The following is a 25,207-nucleotide window of genomic DNA, read 5'->3' as shown; positions in this document are numbered from 1 at the left end:
ATTTATTAATGCGTAACTGCATGAGGCCTGAACTGTGTATGGGCTGTTAAAGGCTTGAGTGTGTGGCTAAAGCCAGGAAAACTTTTTCATGTTTGCAGAGCAGCAAAGTTGGGCCAGTCCTATAGCCTGCAAAAGAGGGGGTCAATACCCCCGAGCAAGATTCTGCTGAACCGGAATGGAGCTGTGGTGAGGGCACTGTGCCAACACTTCCAGGCGGTGATCTTACAGCCTCTTCTTCCTGGTGTCCATCCTCTTTTGCCCTGAAGACAGATGGGGAACATAAAGGCTTTCTTCTGGCTGGGATGACACATCTAGGTGATAGAAAAGAAAGCCAGAGCCAGGCCAGGGGAGACAGGAGTTGCTTTTTATTGACTTGGTCGTGGGTTCTGCAGTAGAGCCCCTTTGGGTTTCAGAGCATTCTGCTGCTTCCTTTCTTCTTCCTGCAACTTCTCTTGCTGCCTGAGCTGCCATGCCTGTAATCCAGCGTCCATTTCCCGTGACAGCAGTACAACTCGTCTCTGAAACAGACAGGAAAACAGTGTGGATAACATCTGGGGCTTGAGCTCTGCACCGTATATCCTTCCATTCACAGATCAAAGTCAGAGGTTTCAGCTGGAAAATGACACCGCTGACTGGGGAAGGGGTGGAACCAGGTTCTGGGCTGGGAAGCAGGAGGAAGGCAGCAAAATGGGCGTCTAGTATCGGTTCCTGCCCTAGGAGTGCCCCATTCTATCCTCCCTTCTCCCGGTACTGTTAAAACCTTTGGCGGATAAAACCTCGGGGTGAGGGGGACGTGTTAGCTTAGGTGCCAACTAAAGACAAGTTACAATTTAAATTTTCGCCCCGATTACACACAGTTTGCTCTGTGTGGGCTCTGGCCACTCACTGCAAACTTTTCCCTTTGGGCTTTTCTTCGAAGCTGGCCTTTCATTGGAGGAGCAGGGCGGCCATCTGCAGATAGAAGTGAGAGAAAAGGCAAGTGTTAGAGATGGCCTGCAGGACCCTGGGAAAGCGGCTGTAATAGGCAAGAGGGAAGAACAAATCTTGAGCTCCTCTTTTCCATGTCACACCCACTGTAGCTTAATTCCCCTAGAACACTTCCCTCAACGGTGAGGTATGCCAGAACCACCAAGAATAAGCTCCTAGGCATGTTCCTACTCTATTTTACTTACCCCTCCCTCAATAGCCTAGAATTCAAGGTCCTTTGCAATGCTGAATCTCCTGTTTCATCTTCAGAAACTCTCCACTCAAGCAATCCGATGACTGTTCTACTTAACAGTGACTCCTTGCTGAGTTCTGTCTCACTCTATAATGAAACACCCTCTTTTCCTTTCCTTCCAGCCGAATTCTCATTCTTAGGCCCACCTCAAGCTCTACTTGTCCCAGAAATCCTTCTCTAACCTCTTCAACTCTCTCAGCTCTCTCTTCTGAAAGAAATGCATCTCCATCATTTAATATTCATCTCTCTGTTTGGGGACGTTTATCGTGCTACTGATTGTTTTTAGCCTTATTTAGCCACCTCAGATCCTTCTGGAAAGAGGCAGAACACTGAAATATTATCACTTCATTTTTAAAATGTCCACGCTTTGCTTTTCTAGCTAGACTTTAAGTTCCTTGGGATTGAGGACTGTATCCCTTACTTTCACTGTAGTATAGTGTAGGCCCATAATAAAAATCTTATAAATGTCTGCTGACTTGCTGAAAAAATGCAGTATCTGATCTCAAGTAGTTTATAACAGAGATTAAAAGGATACTTACTTTCTACAAAGAAAGAAAGAAACAGTGAAAACTCTGTCCAAAAGTTTGAAGGCAAGACAAATAAGAGATAATATTCATCAGGAAAGAGAACCAATACTCTGTCTATCAGGTGCTTTACACTGGTTGTTTCATTTTATCCTTCCAAGGACCATCTGAGATAGGTATTCTTCTTTTACATTTGTGGAAACTGAGAGATACCATGAAGTAATTTGCTAACCACAGAGTTAGCAAATAGAGAAGCCTGGATTAAGAATCAATTCCATGGGCTTCCCTGGTGGCACAGTGGTTAAGAATCCGCCTGCCAATGCAGGGGACGGGGGTTCAATCCCTGGTCCAGGAAGATCCCACATGCCACGGAGCGACTAAGCCCGTGCGCCACAACTACTGAGCCTGCGCTCTAGAGCCTGTGAGCCACAACTACTGAGCACGTGTGCCACAACTACTGAAGCCCAGGCGCCTAGAGCCCATGCTCCCAAGAAGAGAAGCCACCACAATGAGAAGCCCGGGCACCACAACGAAGAGTAGCCCCTGCTCACGGCAACTAAAGAAAGCCCGCGCGGAGCAGCGAAGACCCAACGCAGCCAAAAATAAATAAGTAAAAATAAAATAAATTAAAAAAAATTCAATTCCAGAGTCTTCCCAATGTTCCATACTACTTCAAGGAGCTCCTAGGCTTCCTACAGTAAATAACAAGTAGGAAAAAAATTTTCACCATCCTCCTCAGCCACCAAGTATCTGATTAAGAAGGTTCATACTCCTATAGAATCCAATACTCAGGTTTCTGTGCTGTTGAAGGGGGCCTGGCCTCTGCCCAGTTCTAGTCCTGGCTTTGCTATTATCTAGCTGTGTGCTCCTGAGCCATTTACTTCTGTAGGCCTCAATTTTACCACCTGTGAACTGGAGTCCCAATGCAGTGGGGAGTGGCTTCAACTTTTCTAAGGTCCTTCGTTTCTAGGGCGTTTCGTTTTGTATTGTTTTTTTTGTTTTGTTTTGTTTTGTTTTAAGGTAAAGGAAGAAACTTTTCTGAAGAGAGCCCGTCATCCTCTGTCCTCACTCTTCTAAGCCTCTCTGAGACGCTCATTTAGACAGCCTCTCAAAGAGCTCTACCTGCACTTGGTAACAAATTCTCAACAATGTACTCACCACACAGAAGGGCGGTTCTTCGTAACTTTAAAAAAACCACGTCCCTCTTAAGACACATAAAGTCTTGTCCCTCCCGCGGGATGCCCCACATCAGAGTTAGCTTCTGCTTATCCCCACAAGCCAAGAAGATCCTGTCTAGCTTTACTTTCCATAGGCGTAGTTTAATTAATAAAATAAACAATAGGATTTCTTCCCCCCAACTCCAAATACAAAGTTCAATACGTTGTCCGCTCAGACACAACCCGCACCTTGACACTCCGCCCCACCCCCCTCCGACCAGGGGCGTTCCCTCTGGGTGAAAATCTCCGAAGTAGAGTTAACTGTCAGATCAGCGCTCACCCGCGTAAGACCAGTCTGGGAGCTCCGTAAGGGGCCCGTAGTCGGAGGGGTTGGCAGCAAGGCCCTGCCTGGGTGGAGAAAAACAGTTCCGTGAGGACTCAGCCCAGCTTCTGGCCCCTCAGTTCCCCCCAGACCGGCACTCACCGGAGTCGCCACTGACTGCCCGCCCGAGCCGCGGCGCCGCAGTGCAGCCTCCGGACACCTGCTGGGAAAACGGAAGAGTTGGGAGAGAGGCCGTGCAGCCAGCCCAGGCATCCCGGGCCCGCCTCCACGAACCCCTGAGCCCCCGGACCCTACACCCGCTTACTAAACAGCAGTAAACGCAAAGCAGCCATGCTGAGGCGCAGAGGCCGGAAGTGGGCGTGGCCTCCTGGCCACGCACGACGCTGCGCGGGAAGCCGGAAGTCGCCATCTTGAATCTGGTTTTCAATCAAGGGCCACGCCATCTTGGCTCATCGTACGGAAAAGAGGGACAAGACTGCTTCCCGGGATTTTTGGGTGAGAACGGTCGTTCAGCGTAAGCATTCTCAGTGGTGGTTACAACCGTGCGGAAGTCGCCTGCGCCCAGACTAAACCGTTCCGAACTGTTTTCCCCCACCCCCCCCATTGCCCAGCAGCGGTCTTTAGTCCTTTGAAATTTATTCTTTTATATCAGTTGAGTAACATCCACGTGACCTCATTCTGTCTTCTGGCATCACTGTAACATATTTCCCCCAGCCTAAGAGTCAAATTTAGAGTAAATCAGAAAATTTGGGTTTCAGTTCTCATTTATCAAACGAAATTGAAGAACTTGTATGTGATAAGCACTGTATTCGGTGTGGAGAGCAGAGCAGACGTCCCTATTCAGATAGAGCTCCTAGTCTAGAGAGATGATGATAAATAATCATACACATTACTGTAATATTACAGCTGAGATGAGTGCTGGGAAGGGAAGTAGGTACTGCTTGTGAGCATATGATGGGAACTTGATCTGGAGTAGGCTGTCTAATAAGGCTTTCTTGAGGAAGAGGTATTGGAGCTAACATATGATTCCATTTTTATAAGAGCTACCACCACACGCTGTAAAATATAATCCTCGCAAAAACCTTGTGAGGTAGGTAGTAGTAAGTGTCAAACCCAGATCCGTGGCTTCTTCCTTCTTTCTTTTATCATTCACAGACATACTTTTATTGTGCTTTGCAGGTATTGCTTTTTTTTTTTTTTTTTTTTTTTTTTTGCTGTACGCGGGCCTCTCACTGTTGGGGCCTCTCCCGTTGCGGAGCACAGGCTCCGGACGCGCAGGCTCAGCGGCCATGGCTCACGGGCCCAACCGCTCCGCGGCATGTGGGATCTTCCCAGACCCGGGCACGAACCCGTGTCCCCTGCATCGGCAGGCGGACTCTCAACCACTGCGCCACCAGGGAAGCCCGGTATTGCATTTTTTACAAATTAAAGGTTTGTAGCAACCTTGCATAGAGCAAGTCTATCAGTGCCAGATTTTCAAACAGCATTTGTTCTCTTTGTGCCTTTGTGTCACATTTTGGTAATGCTTGAAATATTTCAACCTTTGGCATTATTATTTGTTATGGTGATCTGTGATCAGTGATCTTCGACGTTGCTATTGTAAATGTTTTGGCATTTTTTAGCAATAAGATATTTTTCGAATAAGGTATGTACTTTTTTTTTAGACATAATTCTATTGCACACTTAATAGACTATAATATTGTGTAAACATAATTTTACATGTACTGGGAAACTAAAAAATCCCTGTGACTCACTTTATTGTGATATTTGCTTTATTGTGGTGGTTAGCTCCGAGGTATGCCTTACTTGCCTCGGGGAAGTCATTTATCCCTAATTTCTTCATTGAAGAAAAAGCTTAGGGCTTCCCTGGTGGTGCAGTGGTTGAGAGTCCGCCTGCCAATGCAGGGAACACGGGTTCATGCCCCGGTCCGGGAAGATCCCACATGCTGCGGAGTGGCTGGGCCCGTGAGCCATGGCTGCTGAGCCTGTGTGTCTGGAGCCTGTGCTCTGCAACGGGAGAGGCCACAACAGTGAGAGACCCGTGTAAAGCAAAAAAAAAAAAAAAAAAAAGAAAAAAGAAAAAGCTTAAAATAGATCACATTTATGAAAACATTTTAAGAACGATAAGGTAAGTGAAAGTGCTTTATAAATGGTGAAGCTCCTACAAAAGTGGCCATTACTCTTGTGCTAGGCTAGACACTTAAACACATGCTGACTGGGGAAACCTGAGGGAGTGGTGTAATGGCCTATGTGGAAGTTTATTGTTTCCTTCTGCAAGACTGGGAAGTTTTTCCACAGGAGGTGGCTCTGAACTGTGCTTTGAAAGAGGGGAAGGGTGGGTCCTGGTTTAAGAAGTAAAAGCAGCTGTTTTGATAACAATAAGAATGGTACAGGGGAGGGCTGAACTAGAAGAAGGGATGGGAATAAAAGAACCTTGGCTATAAGCCAATGGATGGATCCAAAAAACTAAGCAAGGGAAGTAAGACAATAGAGTACTATTAGCATTTTACATTTGTATACTTAATTTTCAGTTATCAAAACACTTCTGTATAAATGATACAAAACACTTCTTTATAAATTTTCATAATAAACTCGTAAAGTAGATAAGACAGACCAGGAACCAATCACTGTAGAGATAGCTTGTAATTTTCAGAGATCAGGAAATTGAACCAAAATGTGGCTGTGGATTTATTGTTTTACAGTTGCAATAATGACTGAGTAACACCTTTCCCAGGCTAGGCTCCATGTGCCTTTGGCTGGTTCTGAGATAGACGGCTGAGGCAGACAGCACTGCAATCCCATTACATAATTTACAGTTGGAGAATCATGTAGTAGGAGCCAAGGGCTGGAAAAATAACATCGGTGTCAACATTCAAGATTCGTAGGAAAGATGACAGGTTGGCAATACTGTCAACACTATGTAAAGGAGTTGAACCAGCAACACTCCTCTATCTTTTAGTAGCTCACACACTATGGGTGCAAAATCATAAAAAAGGCCACATGCATTAAGGGGAACAAATAATGTGGACAATATTAACTCCACATGCAGAACTGAACACATGCACTAATTTAATAGCCGTGGGAGTCAAGGAGCCAGAGCTGGAGGACTTTGGGGCAGATGGGAATCTTGATCTGGAAAACTGGGAAAACTGGGAGGGGAAAGGTCTTTGGAAGGAAGATGAGTTCAGCCTTTGATGTGGTTAGAGTGATGTGGCAGGGGGGACAATCCATGGATTGGAAATCCATGGGTTGGAAATATGGGTTAGGATTTTGAGAGGGAGAGAGAAAGAGAACTCTAGTGCTGACAGCTAACATCATCAGCATTCTCAGGGACCTCATGGAACACTGTTGCAGGGGAGTGGGTCTGGCACTAGGACAGCACTCTTCAATGACCTCATCAGACTCTAAGCCACAGGAAAGCGGTTTCATCATCCCCTAACTGAATGTCTTTCAGCCTCTGGACTTCATCTGGCAAAGGCTAGAGTTAACAATGGTGGGAAGCATCCGGAATCTGTGCTTCATGTCTTTCCTCTGTTACTTAAACTCCTTTGCCTCTCCAGGGCATCATAGCCTGCATTTGGCTTTAACACATTGTTGTCCATTCATGTTTTCATCCAACATGTTTATGCAAATATCCTTCTATCAGGTCTGTATACAGTAATTTTTGTACAATTGCACTGGGAAAGTTGGTGCTTTTTAAACTGTTGTGATGAATAATGATGATATTGGAGAAAGAACGTTAAGTGAAGGTGACTCTGGGTAGCTAATTCCACCTCATTTTGCAACCTCTTCCCCTTTTTGCATACCGTGACTAAATTCTAAGGTTGAAGAAGAGCGAACTATTTGGGAAGTGTCTTATTTCCTGTTCCTTCATTGGCTTCCTCCTTAGGACGTCTCAAAAAAGATCAAAATCACTGTCACCCCAAATCACTGTCACTCCATGCAAGAACTGTGGGAACTGACTGCTATAAACCACCCACTCACACAATACATTGCTTTGCATATTATTTCCTTATTACTTACATAATTTATTGTAACATATTCCTTTTCTTTTCCCATGGCTGTCAAATCCCTGCTCAATCAGTACAGGCTAAATTCTGTGTTAAATGACTCAGCTTCAGGATGGGTAAATTATGACCTCGGGCTACACTCTTTTTTTCTTGCCTGGTAGCTGGGAAGTCTCTTAAGGTGTGTGCCTTTCCACCAGACTGGCCTTGAACGTGGGTGGTTCTCTATGAATCTCAGAGTGGCTTTAAAAGATGCCAAAGCTGGACTGTCCATAAAGTCTACTAAAGGAAATTGTATTATTTACAAGCCATCTTTTAGGTTTAATACGTGGTGGAACATTTTCACATCCCTTTCCTTGAATTAGCCCAGCAACTTCCTCCTTTATTGGTCCACTCTGCCACTAAGACTCTTCAGATGAAAGGTGCAGTGGGGACTCCAGCCTCCCGACCCTCAGCCCGGACATTTTTGGTTAAGTGCTGCCTCCTGGCGGCGGCCCTACGGCCCGACACCTTCCCAGCCCGGTGGAGACCACTTTCTTTAATTTGGGCTCTCGAAGCTGACGCAACAGCTTCCCCGAGGGGGCGGAGAGTTGAGTCGCCCTTCCGGGAGACCCCTCCCCTGGCTCCAAGCGGGCGCCGCTCCCTCCCCTCCCCCACGGGGCTTTGCGATCCACAGTCCCTCCCGAGTTTCAGCCGAGAGCGTCTCGGGGCTGGAGGCGGGGTTGCCTGGGTTCGGGGCCCTTGCCCAGACCCCCGTCGGGCCCGCCAGCTCGAGCTGGATTGGGAGGGAGGGAAGAGGAAGCTGAGCGTTCCTGGGGCGGAGGACGCGTCTAAGGGTATCCGCGGTCATTTTCATTTCCCAGGGGCAGCGCAGCTGTGCCTGAGCCAGGACAGGGCAGGGGAGCGGCTTGCGGGTCCTCTCGGTTCTCGGACCTTTGCGATCTTCGCCTACACCCACCACAAGCCCTCTCTTCTAGCGCTTCCTGGAGCCCGGGGGGTGGGGGCGGGGACTGCTTGGCCAGGTGGAGGGAACGAAGGGGTCCGGGTGAGGTGGGGTCCTGGTGCCCAGGGCAGAGCCCGCCTCGGCCGCCGCAGCCAGACCTGGACTTCGGAGGCAACCGAGCCTCCCAGAGGGGCTTTGGGGGCGGGCGGTGGCTGGGTCGAGGTGCGAAGGAGAGATCTTCGGGCCGCAGACACGGAACCGGGGGCCGAGAGAAAGAGGGAAGTAACGGGAAACGGCGGGGATGACGTCAGGGGGCAGGGCCGGGAGAGCTAGGCTGGGTCGGGGGAGCAGGGCGGGAGAAACGGGCAAAGGTGAGCACTGCGAGCGGACGGGGCGGGGGCGGAAGGGGGATGGGGCGGGGCAAGGAGCGCAGCGGGGGCGGGACTGGGAAGAGTTCCCGCTGAAGGGCATGCAATTCCACTTTCCTCGAACCCGCATGCATTTGCGTGAACCTGAGCGCTCGCCTCCCTCTGCCTTTGCCCCCTCTGCCCTTTCACCCCTTCTTCGCGGACGTCGCACCTTGCGCTCGCCGCACCCAGACCGGCCACCTGAGCCTGGGTGTGGGGCAGGGCAACCAGGAGCTTCCAAGCCGGGGAAGGCGCGTTAGATGAGGGGCTTTTTGTTTTTGTTTTCCCACTGAGGAAGCAGAAAGTCCCTTTCAAGTCATTCTAGACCGCCAAGTAAAACTGTGAAAACTATACTCTCTTCCTTCCCTTCAACCCATTACTGTCAAAAAGAATAAATAACCTCCCCCCTCAAAACTCGTTGATTAGGAGCCAGAGCAGCTGCAGCATAGGTGGGCCTGAAGGGCAAGTTCAGGACATTCCCGGAGCCCGACTGGGAAATCAGTCTAGGAGGAAGGGCATTGTTCATTCATTTATGCTTCCAGCAAACATTTGTTTGTCTGCACGGGCCCTGCGCTGGGGATACCAGTGAGTAAGGCTCTGGTGGTGCTGCATGCTAGTGGGGGAGGTGACAGCAAACAGACAAACTCCAGGTGACAGTGGGCGCCTTTGAAGAAAAGTCTGGCCTGTGAAGGGGATGGAGATTGGAAGAGGGGAGAAGTTACTCCTTCCGAGACTCCTCAGGGAAGGTCTCTGATAGAGTGGTGTTTAAGTACAGACCTGAATGGAGTGAGTGAGGGAATGAACAATAACATGGGGAAGAATGTTCCAGGCAGAAGGAACAGCCATTGCAGAAGCCCTGAGCTGGCAGGGAGCACGCTTGTGTGGCAACAGCAAGGAGACCAGTGTGGCTGGAGTGAGGGAGAGGGGACAGGGGCCAGTGCCAAGAGGGGCAGCTTTAGGGCTGTCTTCCTAGGAACTTCCCTCATTTACAACTTGGATTTGAGCCCAGAGTGGGATTGAGGGGCAGGCCAGCTGGGCAAGCAGCCTGGGTCTAAAAGGGCGCTAAGTTATCCTTAGGGTAATTCAGACGTTTGGAGCCAATGAACTCGGACTTCTGTCTCTTGGTGAACTGTAAGTTGGCTCCCCTCCACTGACAGAATCCTTGGCGACTGCTCACCTAGACCACCTGTCTCTAGAATAATTCTACAACACGCAGCTACAGGTACAAGTTTGCAGGGTTAGACCAGCCAGCTGATAGTTGCCTAGAGGCAGTGATCACAGCTGGAATTCTGAAAATGTGCTACACGCTGTGAAGTGCCACTCCCTGAGATTTATGCCATTGTCTACATTCAGAATGGTTTGATATGCCTAGCAAGAGACTGTCTGCTTCAGAAAACTGCATGTAATGAATTCATGCATTAAGCTCTAATTTTGAAGAGAAAGAATGAGGCTTCCAGTTTTTATTCCGAGAAAATCGGTATTCCCCCCCTTCTGCTACATAAACATACAATAGATATTTAAATAATGCTGGTTTGAGGGGGTGCCAACTCATTGGCTTGCTCAGGGTGCCAGGGCTTGCTCTGGTCCACTTGGCCGGCTCTTACCTGGCAACACACACATCACGTGAACCACCTGGGGACCTGAGATGTGAGCGGGCTTGCTTAGTGTTTGGGTGTGTGCATGGCTATAACCCCACAACTGGCCTTCCTTGGTATGCATTGGCTTACATAGGGGCTGAAATGGCACTGAGGCTCTTGAGATGGGACCACAGAGTTCCAACGCCCTAACCATGGATCCTATGCCCTCCACAGGGCCAAGGATAGTATGTGAGTGGGAGATGAGTAGGGAATGGAGTGAGCGGGGAGGGGAGTTGTAAAGGGCATCAGGAGAGCACCGTAGGTCCTAGGTCGCTGGGAGAACCCAAGAGCTCAGTAAATGCAGGACAAGCAGGAAGTTCAGGGGCTGAGGTAGAGGGGAGGAGGAGCTGAGGCTCCAAGTGGAGAAGGTGCCTGGAGGCAGGCACGCGTCGAGGTCCTCTGGGTCTGAACAGGCTGTCCCAGCTCCAGCCCGTTCCCTGGCCCCTCCCTGCTGCCGGCCAGAGTCACACATGTGTTTTCCTGTTTTCCAGATCGGTCCCCGGAGTCACACTCTGCCTTTTCTGCTCTTCAGAGTCAACAGCTGCTGCAGCTCGAGCCATACCCCGGGTTCCCTTTCCCAGCGCCTGCCCCTCCTCCCGAGCGCTGGTAGCTCCTCCTCCTCGCACCTGCCCGAAGATCTCAGGACAGGTAAGAGATGGGAGAGGAGGGACGATGGGGGAGAGGGGAAGTGCCAGAGGAGGATGGAGTGAGTCCTGAGAATTGGCTGAACCAGAGACCCGCGAGCCTCTTATTTTCCCAGCCCCGGCCCTCCCCATGCAGAGCCCTCTGCGCAGAGGCTTCAGCGCTGCATTCGTGGAGGCCCTGGCCACAGAAGTAAACACTTTCTTTCTTGCTGCACTTTTTTTTTTTAAAGGGACTGTCACAGCTACAGTGGAATATAGAAAAACAAATGGAGAATGGGGGAGGGAGTGACTGAGCTCCCAGCTTGGGGAGATGGGGGAATCCATCTGGAGCAGAGTGTGTCTGTTTTCTGTTCTGATATTCGGGGAGGCAGCACAGCCCAGTGGGAGCTAGGAAGGCAGGACGTGGGTGTCTGGGGGCGAAAGTGTCTTTTCACCTTAGCTCCCTGAGCTTGACTGAGGAACCAAGACAGTGAACTGTACGCTGGTCCCTGGAGGAAGCGTGTTTTGGTTTTGCCATATTCACAGGTGGGGTCAGGGTGCGGGGCTCCCCTGCCTGCTGGGGCCCTGCTCTCTGTGTTCCCTGAAGCCCTGAATCTGAAACTTCTCCTGTAGGATGAGTGTGTTGTCCAGTAATCGCCACTAGGTCCTCAGAGAGGTATGCACTTCAGATAGGAAGGAGACGGGGTGCTGCGTATCTGGAACGCTGTTTTCTCCTGGGATTCCAGGCTCTGCAAGTTTCTCTTGTAAAGCCTGGGGTGGGAGAGCACTTCAGGACAGGTCCTGCTGGTCCCAGGCTGCCTGAATGGTGGAGGCATGACCCTGAGAGCTGGGGTCTCAGGAAGGAATGCGAGCCGCCAAGGATGGTACCTTCCTGCCCGTGGAGCTGGTGCTGGGCAGTGGTTGAGAAAAGAGGGGGCATCTTTTCTCTGAAGTCAGCCTCCTCCGTCCAGTTTGAGTGGGTCTACTGAAGAGTAGGCTAGGAAAGGGATTCCGTTCATATAGATAAGCACTTCCTGGTGAGACCACTAGGGTGTGCTGTTTGCTGGAGTGTGGGTTTCACCCCAGCGGGTTTTTGTCTCAAGATTCCATGATGAGGATTTCACCTTTCAGATACCACCAGCCAGAAAATAAACCCTGCACACGTCTCTCCCCACTTAACCTTACAGTTTCCCCTTCATTTGTCCCCCCCTTCACTCCTTTTCCCTATGCCCCATTAGGACACATGCCCACCCCTGGTGCCAGGGAATTTGATCTTAAAAGGCCGGGCGTGATGATGTGTTTCCGTGTGTTTTTGTTTGCTTTAGAAGTGGGCACCCTAGCAATAGCAGCACTGCCACGAGGACTTGTAATCGTTTCGCATTCCTGAAAAGGGATGAGAAAGGGGAGGAGCAGACAGGAAGGAGATGGATGGGCTTTGTTGGAGCCTTTAGCCTAGACTTTATTTTATTTTATTTTAAATTTATTTATTTTATTTATTACTTATTTTTGGCTGCGTTGGGTCTTCATTGCTGCGCGTGAGCTTTCTCTAATTGCGGTGAGCGAGGGCTACTCTTCGTTGCGGTGCCTTGGCTTCAGTAGTTGTGGCTCGCCGGCCCCAGAGCACAGGCTCGGTAGTTGTGGCACACGGGCTTACTTACTCCGCGGCATGTGAGATCTTCCCGGACCAGGGCTCGAACCTGTGTCCCCTGCATTGGCAGGCGGATTCTTTTTTTTTTTTTTTTTTTTTTTGCTGTATGCGGGCCTCTCACTGTTGTGGCCTCTCCCGTTGGGGAGCACAGGCTCTGGATGCGCAGGCTCAGCGACCATGGCTTATGGGCCCAGCCGCTCCATGGCATGTGGGGTCTTCCCGGAACGGGGCACGAACCCGTGTCCCCTGCATCGGCAGGCGGACTCTCAACCACTGCGTCGCCAGGAAAGCCCTGGCAGGCGGATTCTTAACCACTGCGCCGCCAGGGAAGTCCCCTAGCCTAGACTTTAGACTGAAGGACAGCAGAGACTTTCTTTTAATCTAATCACATCCTCCCCCAGGTAGTTCATTAGAGAGCCATCTAAAGAGCTTTCTTGCCTAAGAGGAGGGCTAGAGACTGGGCAGGTCAGAGGGGGTGGGGAGGTTGGAGAGAGAGCACAGAGCTTGGGCTTTGTTGGCTAACCTACCTGCCTCCCTTGCTATGGCATCCTGGCAGGTGACTTACTTAGTGTCTGCCTTAAGGGGCTGCTGGGGGGATTAAATGAGATAAGTAGGACATGTAGGTGTTTAGCAATATGTCTGGCTTGGTTAAGTGCTCAATAAATGACAGTTACTATTATAGGAACGTTTAAGGGGGAGCTGGGAGAGAAGGACAGTCTTCTGGATGGATTTCAGAAGTTTTTGTGAGTGTGGCTTGGGAGACATGATCTCTGGGAAGGCTAACATCAGGGTCCCCCTCCTGGTGAAAAAAAAAAAAAGTTTAAGGGACTAGAAGGAGAGATTGTAGGGTAAAGATAAGCACCCCCCTTAGCCCAGGGCTTTTTAGATCTTTGTTCTCTGGTAGTTGAATAACCAAAGGGGGTTTGAAAGGGCACGAGAAGGAACAGAAAGACAGTTGGATTTCAGAATGGATAGGGTGTATTTCTGTTGGTAAAGGAGACCCAGAATACTGGAGTTAAGTAGACTCTAAAAACAGAATATATGCTTTCCCCAAATTGCTCAACTTCCTCTGTCTGTTCTGGGCCTGTCCAGTATAGCTCAGTGAAATCTTATTTCCCCATAGTTTTAGGAAATTGGAGTAAACTTGTATTTGGGGAAGGTGTTTATAGGAATTTATGCTTAGCCCATAGATCCTGGTATGTTTTCTTAAGGATGAAAGGGCCTGTGAGTTGGGCATGGATGCAGCCAGAGGTTTCAGTCTCATTTCTTGACCTTGTTTCTCGGAAGCAGCTTGAGGATCAGCCTTGGGGTCATGGCGCAAGTTTTGGGCGGCCACCTCTCACTCTGTGTGGAAGTGTGCAGAGTTCTCTTAGGACACCCAATCACGAGTTGGACTGTACTTACACTTCCTCTAATCTGCATGTGAACAAGCCTCTGTGGCACAATGTGCAACCTTCCTGCCTTTCTTGTTCAGGGTGAGAGAGAAGTGGGGCTAAGCCGGGGCCTGGAGAGAGAGAGGGCTATGCATTCTTTCTCAGCCGCAGCCCTGTCCTCAGCTAATTTGCTTGGGGACAGCTTCCCCAGGGCTGCAGAAACTGCACCCACCCAGCTGACCGTCAATCCTTTCTTCTGGGCCCCCGGCCCTGGAGCAGAGCTGACAAAGGAGATTCCTGAGAGAGGGCGTTCTTACCGCAGAAAGTGCTGAGCCAAGAGCTCCTAGCCTTCCCCTTGCAGACGTGAAGGGCCAGTGAACCTTGGACCCAGACAGTTGCTTAACACCCCTCTCCCCCTCCCTCTGTCCCTCCGCCCTTCTTGACTTCTTGATATGACTTAAATCCATAAGCATTTGCCCGGCCTTTCCTTTTACTGCTGGCTGAAAGGCAGGAGTGGTCAGATCACAGCTCGCAGAGGCTGTGTCTCTGTGTGGCCGCTGCCTCGGGGACCTGCTTCCACCCAGGGCCAGGGAGTGAGTGTGCTTCCCACCCTCTCCCTCAGCCCCGCTCCTCTTGCCCACTCTCCCTTTGCTGCTCTGCAGTGTCCAGTCGCTTCCTTTCCTGAGTGCCTCTAGCCCTAGGATCTGCCCACTTGCTTGGCCAGCCTGGCCTGACCTCCCCTCGTCACCTCCTGCTCCGTGATGCCCAGCATTTGCTACCCCGCTGCAGCTGTTTCCTTGCCTCTGCTTTGGTGCTGTCTCTCCAGCAGCAGCTCCTGGGTGGGGAGTGGTCATCAGCTGCCTCCAGTCATCCCTAGGTTGGGCTGCACATTCGGATCACTGATCTCTCATCCATACTTTTTTTTGGGGTGATGCAACTATGCAGGGATTTGATGGCCGGAGACCTACAACACTAGAGGCTGGGAATGGTATCTGGGAAAGGAAAAGCCTGGAAAAGAGGAGGCCTGTCTTCTTTTTGGGTGGGGCTGGGCTGCTTGGGCTTTGCTGGGGCTGAAGAGTTCAGCTGAGGGCTGTTAAGGGATACTCCCTGAACAGGGGGATGGTTGTGAGTTTCCAGCAAAGAGCTCTCTGAAGCCTTTAGGTTTGCCAGAGCCAGGGTCCTTGGGGGAAAAGGGCAGTGTTGTGAGGAGAACCCACAGACTAGCTGCTTACAAGGTTGGTTCCCAAGGTTGCATCTCATCACAGGTGACAGGTGAGACTGAAATTGGAGGGAAGACAGACTTTTTTTGGGGTAAGGCTGAAAAGCACAGCCTCAAATCATTATGGTTACACGTGGGAACTGCCAGATTGTTCGTCTTCCTGTCTCCAGTGAGCTCAGATAGAACCGGGATTTAGTTTTCTATCTTGTAAATCAGGTGGGCAGTGCCAGTCTAATGATGAGAAACATGCTTTCTCTCTGGGGAATGAGTGCCGTCCTTTAAAGACTCGAGTTGGTGAGCCAGGTGGAGAAGAGGTTCATGGGAGGTGGGATGTGAGAGAGAGGTCTCTGAAATGGTGGGCGTGGCTGGCTTGCCCACTCTGGCCCCTGTGGAGGAGAGTTCTCTGTAATTGCCAACCTGTTATATATCTCCACCTTTCTTCCTCAGAGGGCAATGCCAGAAAGCTGGTGAAGGCTTTCTTCTCCTCCTCCACTATGGTCGACGGCGTTAAGTATGAAGTGGCCTCCCAGCATGAGAGGGACGCCTCCCCTTTGGCCGATGAAGCCAGCCCCAGGTCGGAGCAGGTAAAACTGAAGAAGGAGATCTCGCTGCTGAACGGCGTGTGCCTGATTGTGGGGAACATGATTGGCTCGGGCATCTTTGTCTCCCCCAAAGGCGTGCTCATATACAGCGCCTCCTTTGGCCTCTCCCTGGTCATCTGGGCTGTCGGGGGCCTCTTCTCCGTCTTTGGGGCCCTTTGTTATGCGGAATTGGGCACCACCATTAAGAAATCTGGGGCCAGCTACGCCTACATCCTCGAGGCCTTCGGGGGACTCCTTGCCTTCATCCGACTCTGGACCTCCCTCCTCATCATCGAGCCCACCAGCCAGGCCATCATTGCCATCACCTTTGCCAACTACATGGTGCAGCCCATCTTCCCGAACTGCTTAGCCCCCTATGCTGCTGGCCGCCTGCTGGCTGCTGCCTGCATCTGTAAGTGGGGCTGGGCAGGAGGGGTGGGGTGGAGCGTGGGGCAGAGGCCAGCACGTGAGTCTGCTTAGTCAGTAAGAAGGAGATGGAAAGGAATGCCTCTGACAGACACTTTTTTGTTGTTGTTAAATTAACGTACGCTAAGTGTGAAAATTCGAACAGCATCAGAGTGTCCAAAAAAAAAATCCTTTCTCCCAACTTCCCATGGTAAACATCATTAGCAGTCTCTACCTTTGCTGACTTTTTTCTTCTTCTTTCAAGGGATGTAGTTTTGTTCTGTTTTACAAAAATGGGATCATAGTACACATATAATTCTACAGTTTGGTTTTTCCCCCAGAACTTATCAGTGATGCTCTTTTCGATTTACAGATCTACTTTAAAACAATGCTTCATGTTATTCCATGTTAATTTTAAGGATGTATTGTATGTTTAACTAATTAAGCCTCTGTTAATGGCCATTTCAGTTGGTTCCAGTTTTTCGGTCTTACAGATAACACTCCAGTGACTATCCTATTGCGTTTGCATGAGTTTTTCTGTGGACTAGATTCTTTTTTAAAAAAATTTATTTCATTGAAGTTTAGTTGATTTACAATGTTGTGTTAATTTCTGTTGTACAGCAAAGTGATTCAGTTATACTTATATATACATTCTTTTTCGTATTCTTTTCCATTATGATTTATCACAGGATATTGAATGTAGTTCCCTGTGCTATACAGTAGGACCTTGCTGTTTAGCCATTGTATGTATAATAGTTTGCGTCTGCTAATCCCAAACTCCCAGTCCATCCCTCCCCTCCCCGCTCCCCCTTGGCAACCACAAGTCTGTTCTCTATGTCTGTGAGTCTTTCTGTTTCATAGATAAGTCATTTGTGTCGTATTTTATTTATTTATTTATTTTCAATTTAAAAAAATTTTTGGCTGCATTGGGTGTTAGTTGCAGCACGTGGGCTCTTCATTGAGGCACGCGGGATCTTTTGTTGCGGTGCGTGGGCTCTTCGTTGCGGCGTGTGGGCTTCTCTCTAGTTGTGGCGTGCAGGCTCCAGGGTGCGTGAGCTCTGTAGTTGTGGTGCGTGGGGTCCAGAGTGTGTGGGCTCTGTAGTTTGTGGCACGTGGGCTCCAGCTGAGGTGCGCGAGCTCAGTAGTTGTGGTGCACGGGCTTAGTTGCCCTACGGCATGTGGGATCTTAGTTCCCTGACCAGGGATCGAACCCACATCCCTGCATTGTAAGGCGGGTTCTTTATCACTGGACCACCAGGGAAGTCCCTGTGTCATATTTTAGATTCCACATATAAGTGATATCACATCGTATTTGTCTTTCTCTGTCTGACCTCACTTAGTATGATAATCTCTCGGCCCATCCATGTTGCTGCAAAACGCATGATTTTGTTCTTTTTCATGGCTGAGTAATATTCCACCGTATATATGTACCACGTCTTCTTTATCCATTCACCTGTCGGTGGACATTTAGGTTGTTTTCATGTCTTGGCTCTTGTGAATAGTGCTGCTATGAACATAGGGGTGCACGTATCTCTTTGAATTATAGTTTAGTCCAGATTTCTGCCCAGGAGTGGGATTGCTGGTTGATATGGCAACTCTGTTGTTAGTTTTTTTGAGGAACCTCCGTACTGTTTCCCATAGTAGCTGCACCAACTTACCTTCTTTGTGGCCTAGATTCTTAAAACTGTCACTTCAATCTACCTTGCCTTTTTCTCCATCTCATAAATAAAATATTATTTAAATTTGTACGTCCAGCAAAGCCACTTTGGAGGTGCTGAGAGGCTGACCTTCTGCAGCCCCTTCCCTCAGCTGCCTCTGTTCTAGAAAAGTGCCCTCGCAGAGTGAGAGACCCTGGGACCGTGGAGACCCCGCCCACCCCCGGCTGTGGAGAAGCTGAACGGTCCTGTCAGTTTCAGGGGCAGCTGTGGGGGACAGGCATTTTGCACCAGGTACAATTGCTTGCTGGATCAACCCTCTCAATCAGCCTCATGTGCTCTTTCTTTTCAGTTTCTCCACTGCCTCATTTTACTCTCAGCTTCCTCTCCAGCCTCCCTCTTTTTTTTTTTTGCGGTACGCGGGCCTCTCACTGTTGTGGCCTCTCCCATTGCGGAGCACAGGCTCCGGACGCGCAGGCTCAGTGGCCATGGCTCACGGGCCCGGCTGCTCCGCGGCATGTGGGATCTTCCCGTACCGGGGCACGAACCCGTGTCCCCTGCATTGGCAGGCAGACTCTCAACCACTGCGCCACCTGGGAAGCCCCAGCCTCCCTCTTTTGACTGTTGTGCAGAGAGCCGGCTGTCCTCTGTAGGCTCCTCCCGTGTTTCGTGTGCCCGTGTGAGGACTCGGACTCATGTCTGTGTGTGGGGCTGTTTGTCATGCTGGCAACAGTCGGGGAGGAACAAAGGCACTGCCCTAGGTTGCAGGAAGGGGGTTTTCCCTTGAGGTCTTAAATGCGATCTGTAGTTTCTCTGGCATCATTTACAGATGAGCTGGTGGGCTCACTTTCTTGATGAAACTAATTTTAGGATCTGTTGGTCTCGGAGTCCCCTCAAACGTGGGCATATACTTACATATCTTGTGTAGAGTAAGGATTATTCCACTTAAGTAAAATTTCCAAGAGGGCTGCATCCCTTTAAGCACCAGAATTCTATTTTAGCCATCTTGGTTGAAATCTCTTTAAAACCAGTGATATGTCTGCTTGCCCTCATAACTTGACTTTTTTTTTTTTTTTTGGTGACTCAGGGTCACGACTGCACATGTCAAAGCTTGTATGACTGAGGCCCCTGGTCTGGGGATGAATGTTTGCTTGCTCAGTGGCCTCAGACAGCTGGCCTGACTTCAGTGCCTCAGATTTTATTCTTTCATGATTTTGATGTGTGTTGTCTCTGACAGCTATTGTTCCTTGATTCTGGCATTGGGCCTGCCTTCATCAGTCTTTTTTTTTTTTTTTTTTTTTTTTTTTGCAGTACACGGGCCTCTCACTGTTGTGGCCTCTCCCATTGCGGAGCACAGGCTCCGGACGCACAGGCTCAGCGGCCATGGCTCACGGGCCCAGCCGCTCCGCAGCATGTGGGATCTTCCCGGACCGGGGCACGAACCTGCGTCCCCTGCATCGGCAGGCAGACTCTCAACCACTGCGCCACCAGGGAAGCCCCCTTCATCAGTCTTTTTAAGTTGCTGCTTCTAATTTGGGAATAGAGATGTACTCAAACTCTTGTGCACCCAAGTACACATACACACACATGTGTGCCCTCCTAAGAATACATGCAGACTAGCCACAGTTATGATTAGTCTGGAGAGCTCCCCAGTTAATAAAAGACAGAGTTTCGTGCTGGATTTATGGCATATATTTGAGACAAGCCTGATAGAATGAAAAGCATACCAGACTTGTGTTTGAGGCTGGGCTCAATAACTGTGTGTAGTGACTGTTACTTCCAGACTCCTGTGAGCGTGACATGAGATTCAGTGAAAACCATAAATCATGACTCAAGTGTAATGTATTAATGATTATGATTAAAATTGCTCTCTCTTGGTTGCTTATAGGACTTTGTTCTATCTCTAATAATCTTCAGAGGGACATAGAGATCTGGAAAAAGGTTCAGAAGGGCAACTGAGATTGTAAGTAAGAATTTAGGGGCATATGATTCATGAGTTTCTTCCTTCAGCTCTTGTTTAATGAGCAACCAGTACAAGTCAGATGCTCAGATATTCTGTCCAGATAGGATCTAGGCAGTAATAGCTCATTTTTCTAACCGTAACCCTTCAGGAGAAAACCAAGAAGTAGGGAGAGGAAGAGGCTTACAAGCAGCCACAAAAGAGGCACCCTAGGAACCAGAGAGACGACTTTCCTCTCGTGGGGAGGATCGCTTAGGACGACAATACAGGGACTGTGATGTCTGAACTGAATTTTGAATAGAAACATAGCCGTCTCCTCAGACACTTCTCACAGAGGGAACTGCGTGTGAAGGTGCAGGGTACAAAAAGGCGCAGAACCGGTCCAAGAATGCCAGATAGTTGGTATGGCTGGAACGTGGGTAGGAGAGGAATGAGAAGGGAGAGACTGGAAATGTAGCCCCAGGGCCAGCTCCGCAGGGGGTTATATGGTGCCAAAACAGGTTAGACTTTATCTTGAGAGCAGGCAGAAGCTATTGACCTTAAGTGTAGACATGAAATCACATTTGCTTTGAAGAAGAACTCTGGCTTTGTGTAGAGTGTTTTTGGAAAAAAGTGTGAGACAGAAGGTAGGGGCACCGGGTTAGGGAGCTGCAACCTGAAGGGTAGTGATGGCCTCCACTGTGGGCGGTGCCTTTGGAAGGGAGATGAAGGGATGGATAAAGAAATAGTCATAAGATGGGATTTCTAAGACTTCTGGGTGTGGAGGGCATGGGAGCTCTCAGAGGTGATGCTAAGGATTCAGGCTTGGACAGATGGGGGGGTGATGGGGTTGCCTTCTGAAATAGGGAAGGTGGGCTGAGTGATGAGGTAGAGGGGGCACCTGGGGCTTCCGCTGGGATGCTCATGTGCCCTTCCAAGAGCTGTACCTTCCTAGAGTCATCATGACCCAGAATTGGTCATTTTCCCCCAACTGAGTCACACTTACCTAAAAAAGACGTACATGTTGATGTCAGTCTATTAATGTACATGGTGAGCATACATGTATGATTTCTTTTTTTTTAAATTATTTTTATTTTTTGGCCGCGCCATGCTGCATGTGGGATCTTAGTTCCCCAACCAGGGATCAATCCCGTACCCGCTGCGTTGGAAGCACGGAGTCTTAACCACTGGACCGCCAGAGAAGTCCCACATGTATGATTTCTAATGAGCAGAAGGCATGTGTTCGCTATCAAGATACCCCTTTCCTAGTACCATAGTCACCGGGGAACCCATCTAGTAATCAGGGAATTCCTTGCAGGGCATGGAGCCAGAACAAAGGAAGAAAGTTTTGACTATTTGAGGAAAATTTACTGAATGCAGTGGGTTCTCTAAGGTATGAGGCTGAAAGGTAGAGCCCTTCTTGCAGGGAACTCATGGTTAGTGGAGCAGAAGGGCAAAAATAGTCAGTGAAACATTGTATGTGGTGAGTGCTGGGAGGGGCTTGAGTGCGGCTAATTCAGGAGGTGAGGTCCGCACTCAGTACCCAGCACTGAAGAATGGAGAGGAGTCAAGGGGGGGCAGTGAAGAACCCACTCACCACAGCCTACAGAGCCGACGCCATCGGACGCTGTGACACATCTCATCCCGCTCACCCTCACTCTCTCCGATGCAGCTCCGGGCCTCCCCTTCTTGCTTTTCTTCCAATTTGCCTGGCACACTCCCGCTTCAAGGGCTTTGTACCTATTGTTCTTTCTGCCGGGAAGGCTTTTTCCCCAGATGCCTTCAGAGCTTATTCCTTTACTCCATTCAAGTCTTTGCACAAATATTGCCTTACCGGAGACCTATCCCATTTAAAATGGTCACTCGCAGTCTCCCAGCCAGTTTTGTTTTTCTCTATAGACTTCTTACCACCTGACATTAATTCTTTACTTGTTTATTATCTATCTTTGCCTCTAGAGTATCAACATCATGAAAGTAAGGACTTTGTTTTGCACACTGCTGAGCCTTTGGCACCTAGAACAGTGCCTGGCATCCGCTAGGTACTCAGTAAATGTCTGTTGAATGAAGAAGGCGTAAGGAATTCTAGGCACAGGCAAAGGCAATGTAAAGGCACAAAGGTGAGAAGAAGTGTGGGGCGCGGGCTGTGCATGGGGGATTGTGGGATGTGAGGGGACAAGGGGAGGCAAGGGGTTAGCGCACGAGGCCAAACCTTCCTAGAGGGCTTAGATTTTCTCCTGAAGCCTATAAGGAGCCATTGCAGGATTGGAAGGAGGGAGCAGGGCAGCTGGGGTGGGACCTAAGAGCAAGTCTGGAGGCAGAGACACAGGTTAGATAGCTTTCTTACCCATCTAGGTAGGAAACGACAAAAGCCTGAACTGCTGTTTTCCCAGCACTGGTCATTGTCGTTATGGAGCTTGTGTGTGTGTGTGTGTGTGTGTGTGTGTGTGTGTGTACAGGATGGGCAACCCAGTCCAAGATTACAATGGATCATGATGAGTGTTGTGACTTGTGAGGCAGAGGGAGCCCAGGAGGAAACCTGAATAGCCTAGGGGTTTAGAAGCTCTGCATAAGGAAGTTGACACCTGAATGAAGAAGAATTAACCGAGTAGAGAGGGAAGAGGAGCATCCCAGGCAGCAAGAACGAATGTGTGAAAACTTGAAGACAAGAAAGGACATCTTTGAGACACTGAAAGGAGCTCAGGTATTGCGTTTAAGGTAGGAAATGTTGAGAGTTGGCCTGCAGAGGTAGATGGAGGTCACAGGATAGGTTGTTCAGGGCTTTATATAAACTGTTCTAGTTATTATTGCTGTGTAACAAATCACACAAAACTAGGTGTTTTCAAGCAGTCATTTTATTCTTTCTTGGTTTCTATGGCTTAGGAATTTGGGAAGGGCTAAGTGGGGCAGTTCTGGCTCAGGGTCTTATGTGGTTGTAGTCAGATGGTGGCAGGAGGTGAAACAGGCGGAAGCTGAAGCAGATGCAGACTAGATGGGCATCTTTTTCTCAAGTCGCGTCAGGGCTTTTCCATGGGGTCTCTCCATATGGACTACGTTGAGCTTTCTCACATAATGGCAGCCTCAGCGCAATCAGACTGTTTTACTTGGTGGCTGAAGGCTTCAAGAATGAGTATCCGAGCAAGCAAAGTGGAAGCTGCATTGCCTCTTATGACCTAGCCTCTGAAGTCACATGGTATCACTCCTGCAGTACTATATAGGTAGAAACATTCACAGAAGACCATCCAGTTTTAAGAGAAGAGACACAGACCCTACCTCTTGATGGGCAGAGTGTTAAAGTCACATTGTATGAAAAGCATGTGGGTTGGGAGATATTGTCGAGATATCTTTGGAAAATATAACCTACAGCACATGCTATATTAAGGAGTTTGGTGGGCTTCCTCTAAGGCAATGAAAAACCTCTTTGGGCTTTCAAAGTAGGGGAGTGATATTTGTGATTTAGATTTTAAATAATTTGTGATTTTTAGGAAGATTATTCTGACTTTGCAGGGCCAAAAGCAGTGGGACCAGTTAGGAAGCTGTTGCCATGATCCTGGTGAGAGATGCTGGTGGCTTGGACTAGAGTCACGTTTTGGGGATGAAGATACTGGTTAAGACTTGGACACCAGTTAGATATGGTTAGAGATTGTCAATGATGATAAGATACTGAGCTTTGGCATCTGGCTTGGACAACTGGGTGAACGGTGATGCCATTTACTTATAGGGGGAACACTGGAGGAGCAGTAGTAGGTTTGCAAGAAATTGATGGAATCAGTTTGTGCCTGGTGATGTTGAGTAGGTGGTTAGATATTCCTGTGTATCTGGAATCATGACAGTTGGGCTGGTGATATACTTTTGGGAATCATCAGAGTATAGTAGTTGAAATCACAGTAGCAGATGAGATGATCCTGGGACAAGATATAGAAAGGGAAGAGAAAAGGGCTTTGGGTAGCATTCTTGGAATTCTTAGAATTATAAGAATCCTTAGAGTACCATCGTTGAGGGAGAGGTATTCTGCAAAAAAGATGGAGAAGCAGCATCCAGAGAAATAGGGAAACGTGGAGAGGGTGAGTGGAAGAGAGCAGTTTGAGGAGTCCGTGGCCAACAGTGTCCAGTCTGCTAAGAGGTCAAGCTAGATAGGACTGAGTGGAGTTGTTTGGATTTATCAACATGAAGATCACGGGTGACTTTGGAGAGGGAAATTTCAGGGCAGTGAGGGCGGAGTCAGATTTTGGAGAGATCGTTTATTTATCCAGCATGATTTATTGAGTATCAACTCTGCCTAGTTCTGGGTTAGGCCCTGGGGATACAAAGATAACTGTTACCCAATCTCTACCCTCACATAGCTCACAGTTGATGGGAGGGACAGATATGTAAACAGTTCCGAGGAAAGGCAGTGCACCCAAGGCAGGTGGGTTTACACTCAAAAGTAGCCTTTCTTGGAAGAACTGTTAAATAAAATATGGAATGGAACATCGCTGGAATTGACAAGAAGGAGGTCAAGGGGAACTTTGGCAGGCTTTTCACTGGAGTAGTGCAGCAGATATCAGACTGCATTGTGGAGAAAGGACAGGGAAGGGAATATAGATGTGCTTTCTAGAAGATGGACTCTGGAGGCAAGGAAGGCGGTTGTTAGTGGAAGGAACCAAAGCTGAGGGGGGAGTTTATGGGAAAGACTTAAGCTCGCCTTAGGTTGGTTTGGGGCTGCGTTTCTGGAAAACTTGGATGAAATATTCATACCCTACAATGAAGTCTTCCCCATGGTTGGAATACTTGGGATCCTGGAGTCAGCATTTCTGTCCCTTGAACAGTCCAGGGCTCATCCTCATTCCTTTGAGAGGCAGCGGTGCCTGGTGGTGAGAAGCACGGCATCAGGCAGGTTAAATTCATTAGTCTCAGTTTCCTCATCTGTAGAACAGGACTCTACCTCACAGAGGCGTGATCTATATTTCTACCATACTTTCACCCTTTCCTATTCATCAGTGACAACTTCGGGAGAGCGTATACGGTTTCTACTTCTGTCCGGGTGGCTTGCGTTTCCTTTACAGGCGTAGTCCTCCTTTAGAACTGCAGATGAACTAACTACAGCCCTAGATAAGCTAGTATTGCTAATAGACCTTGAAATCATTTACGGATTATTTATTGCTTAGGTAAGTTTTTTGTATGCATGGGTGACTTCACTCATTGCATTGTCAAGGTAATCACATGCTGCCCTCTCCACCAGGAATTCCACCTCCCTTCCTGGATGGGTTGCCTCTCAGTGACTTTCATAACACCTGATTCTTGTAATCGCCCAAGTTTACTTTTCTGGGAAGGCTGGGGACTGGGTCTTAATCAAAGAGTCTGCACAGGGTCTGGAACACAGTGGGTTCAAGCTCAATACATGCTTATTGGATGGATGGATGCATGGAAGGATGAATGGATGAATGGATGAATTCTGAGTTCTGAAGGAATCTTGCTGTCCCGTTCAGGGCTCTATAAATGGTTACTTTTCCCAGCCAGAGGGGTGTGCATTCAGCCCCTCCTGAAGCTG

At 48.9% G+C, this 25,207-nt stretch overlaps 2 protein-coding genes across 8 annotated transcripts in view; one reads left to right on the top strand and one right to left on the bottom strand.

Moving 5' to 3' along the window:
* Positions 1-343: 343 nt before the first annotated feature.
* Positions 344-3,701, bottom strand: MRPL52 (mitochondrial ribosomal protein L52). The gene is made up of 5 exons (XM_081227137.1): positions 3,548-3,701; positions 3,385-3,445; positions 3,241-3,308; positions 887-951; positions 344-518 (listed from the first exon to the last, which is right to left on the bottom strand). Exons 1-5 carry the CDS (start codon positions 3,684-3,686, stop codon positions 366-368), a joined length of 486 nt encoding a protein of 161 aa, XP_081083263.1. The 5' UTR covers positions 3,687-3,701; the 3' UTR covers positions 344-365.
* Positions 3,702-3,716: 15 nt separating this feature from the next.
* The window catches only part of SLC7A7 (solute carrier family 7 member 7), a 40,765-nt gene continuing 19,274 nt past the window's right edge, over positions 3,717-25,207 (top strand). The window contains exons 1-3 of one of the 7 annotated variants that reach the window (XM_081227135.1): positions 3,717-3,738; positions 10,729-10,885; positions 15,548-16,093. In XM_081227135.1, the coding sequence (XP_081083261.1) occupies positions 15,595-16,093 (499 nt within the window). In that variant the 5' untranslated portion in view covers positions 3,717-3,738; positions 10,729-10,885; positions 15,548-15,594. Of the gene's footprint in view, positions 3,739-7,808; positions 8,087-9,122; positions 9,186-9,213; positions 10,886-10,992; positions 11,072-14,393; positions 14,475-15,547; positions 16,094-25,207 lie in introns of those variants that run through there. The other 6 variants (XM_081227131.1, XM_081227134.1, XM_081227129.1 and 3 more) reach the window with 6 other exon arrangements.

The sequence above is a fragment of the Mesoplodon bidens genome, assembly GCF_964165515.1.
Source record: "Mesoplodon bidens genome assembly, chromosome: 3".
Classification (NCBI taxonomy): Eukaryota; Metazoa; Chordata; class Mammalia; order Artiodactyla; family Ziphiidae; genus Mesoplodon; species Mesoplodon bidens.
Note: the sequence above shows the minus strand (reverse complement) of the source record. Positions and strands in the feature narration are given on the sequence as shown.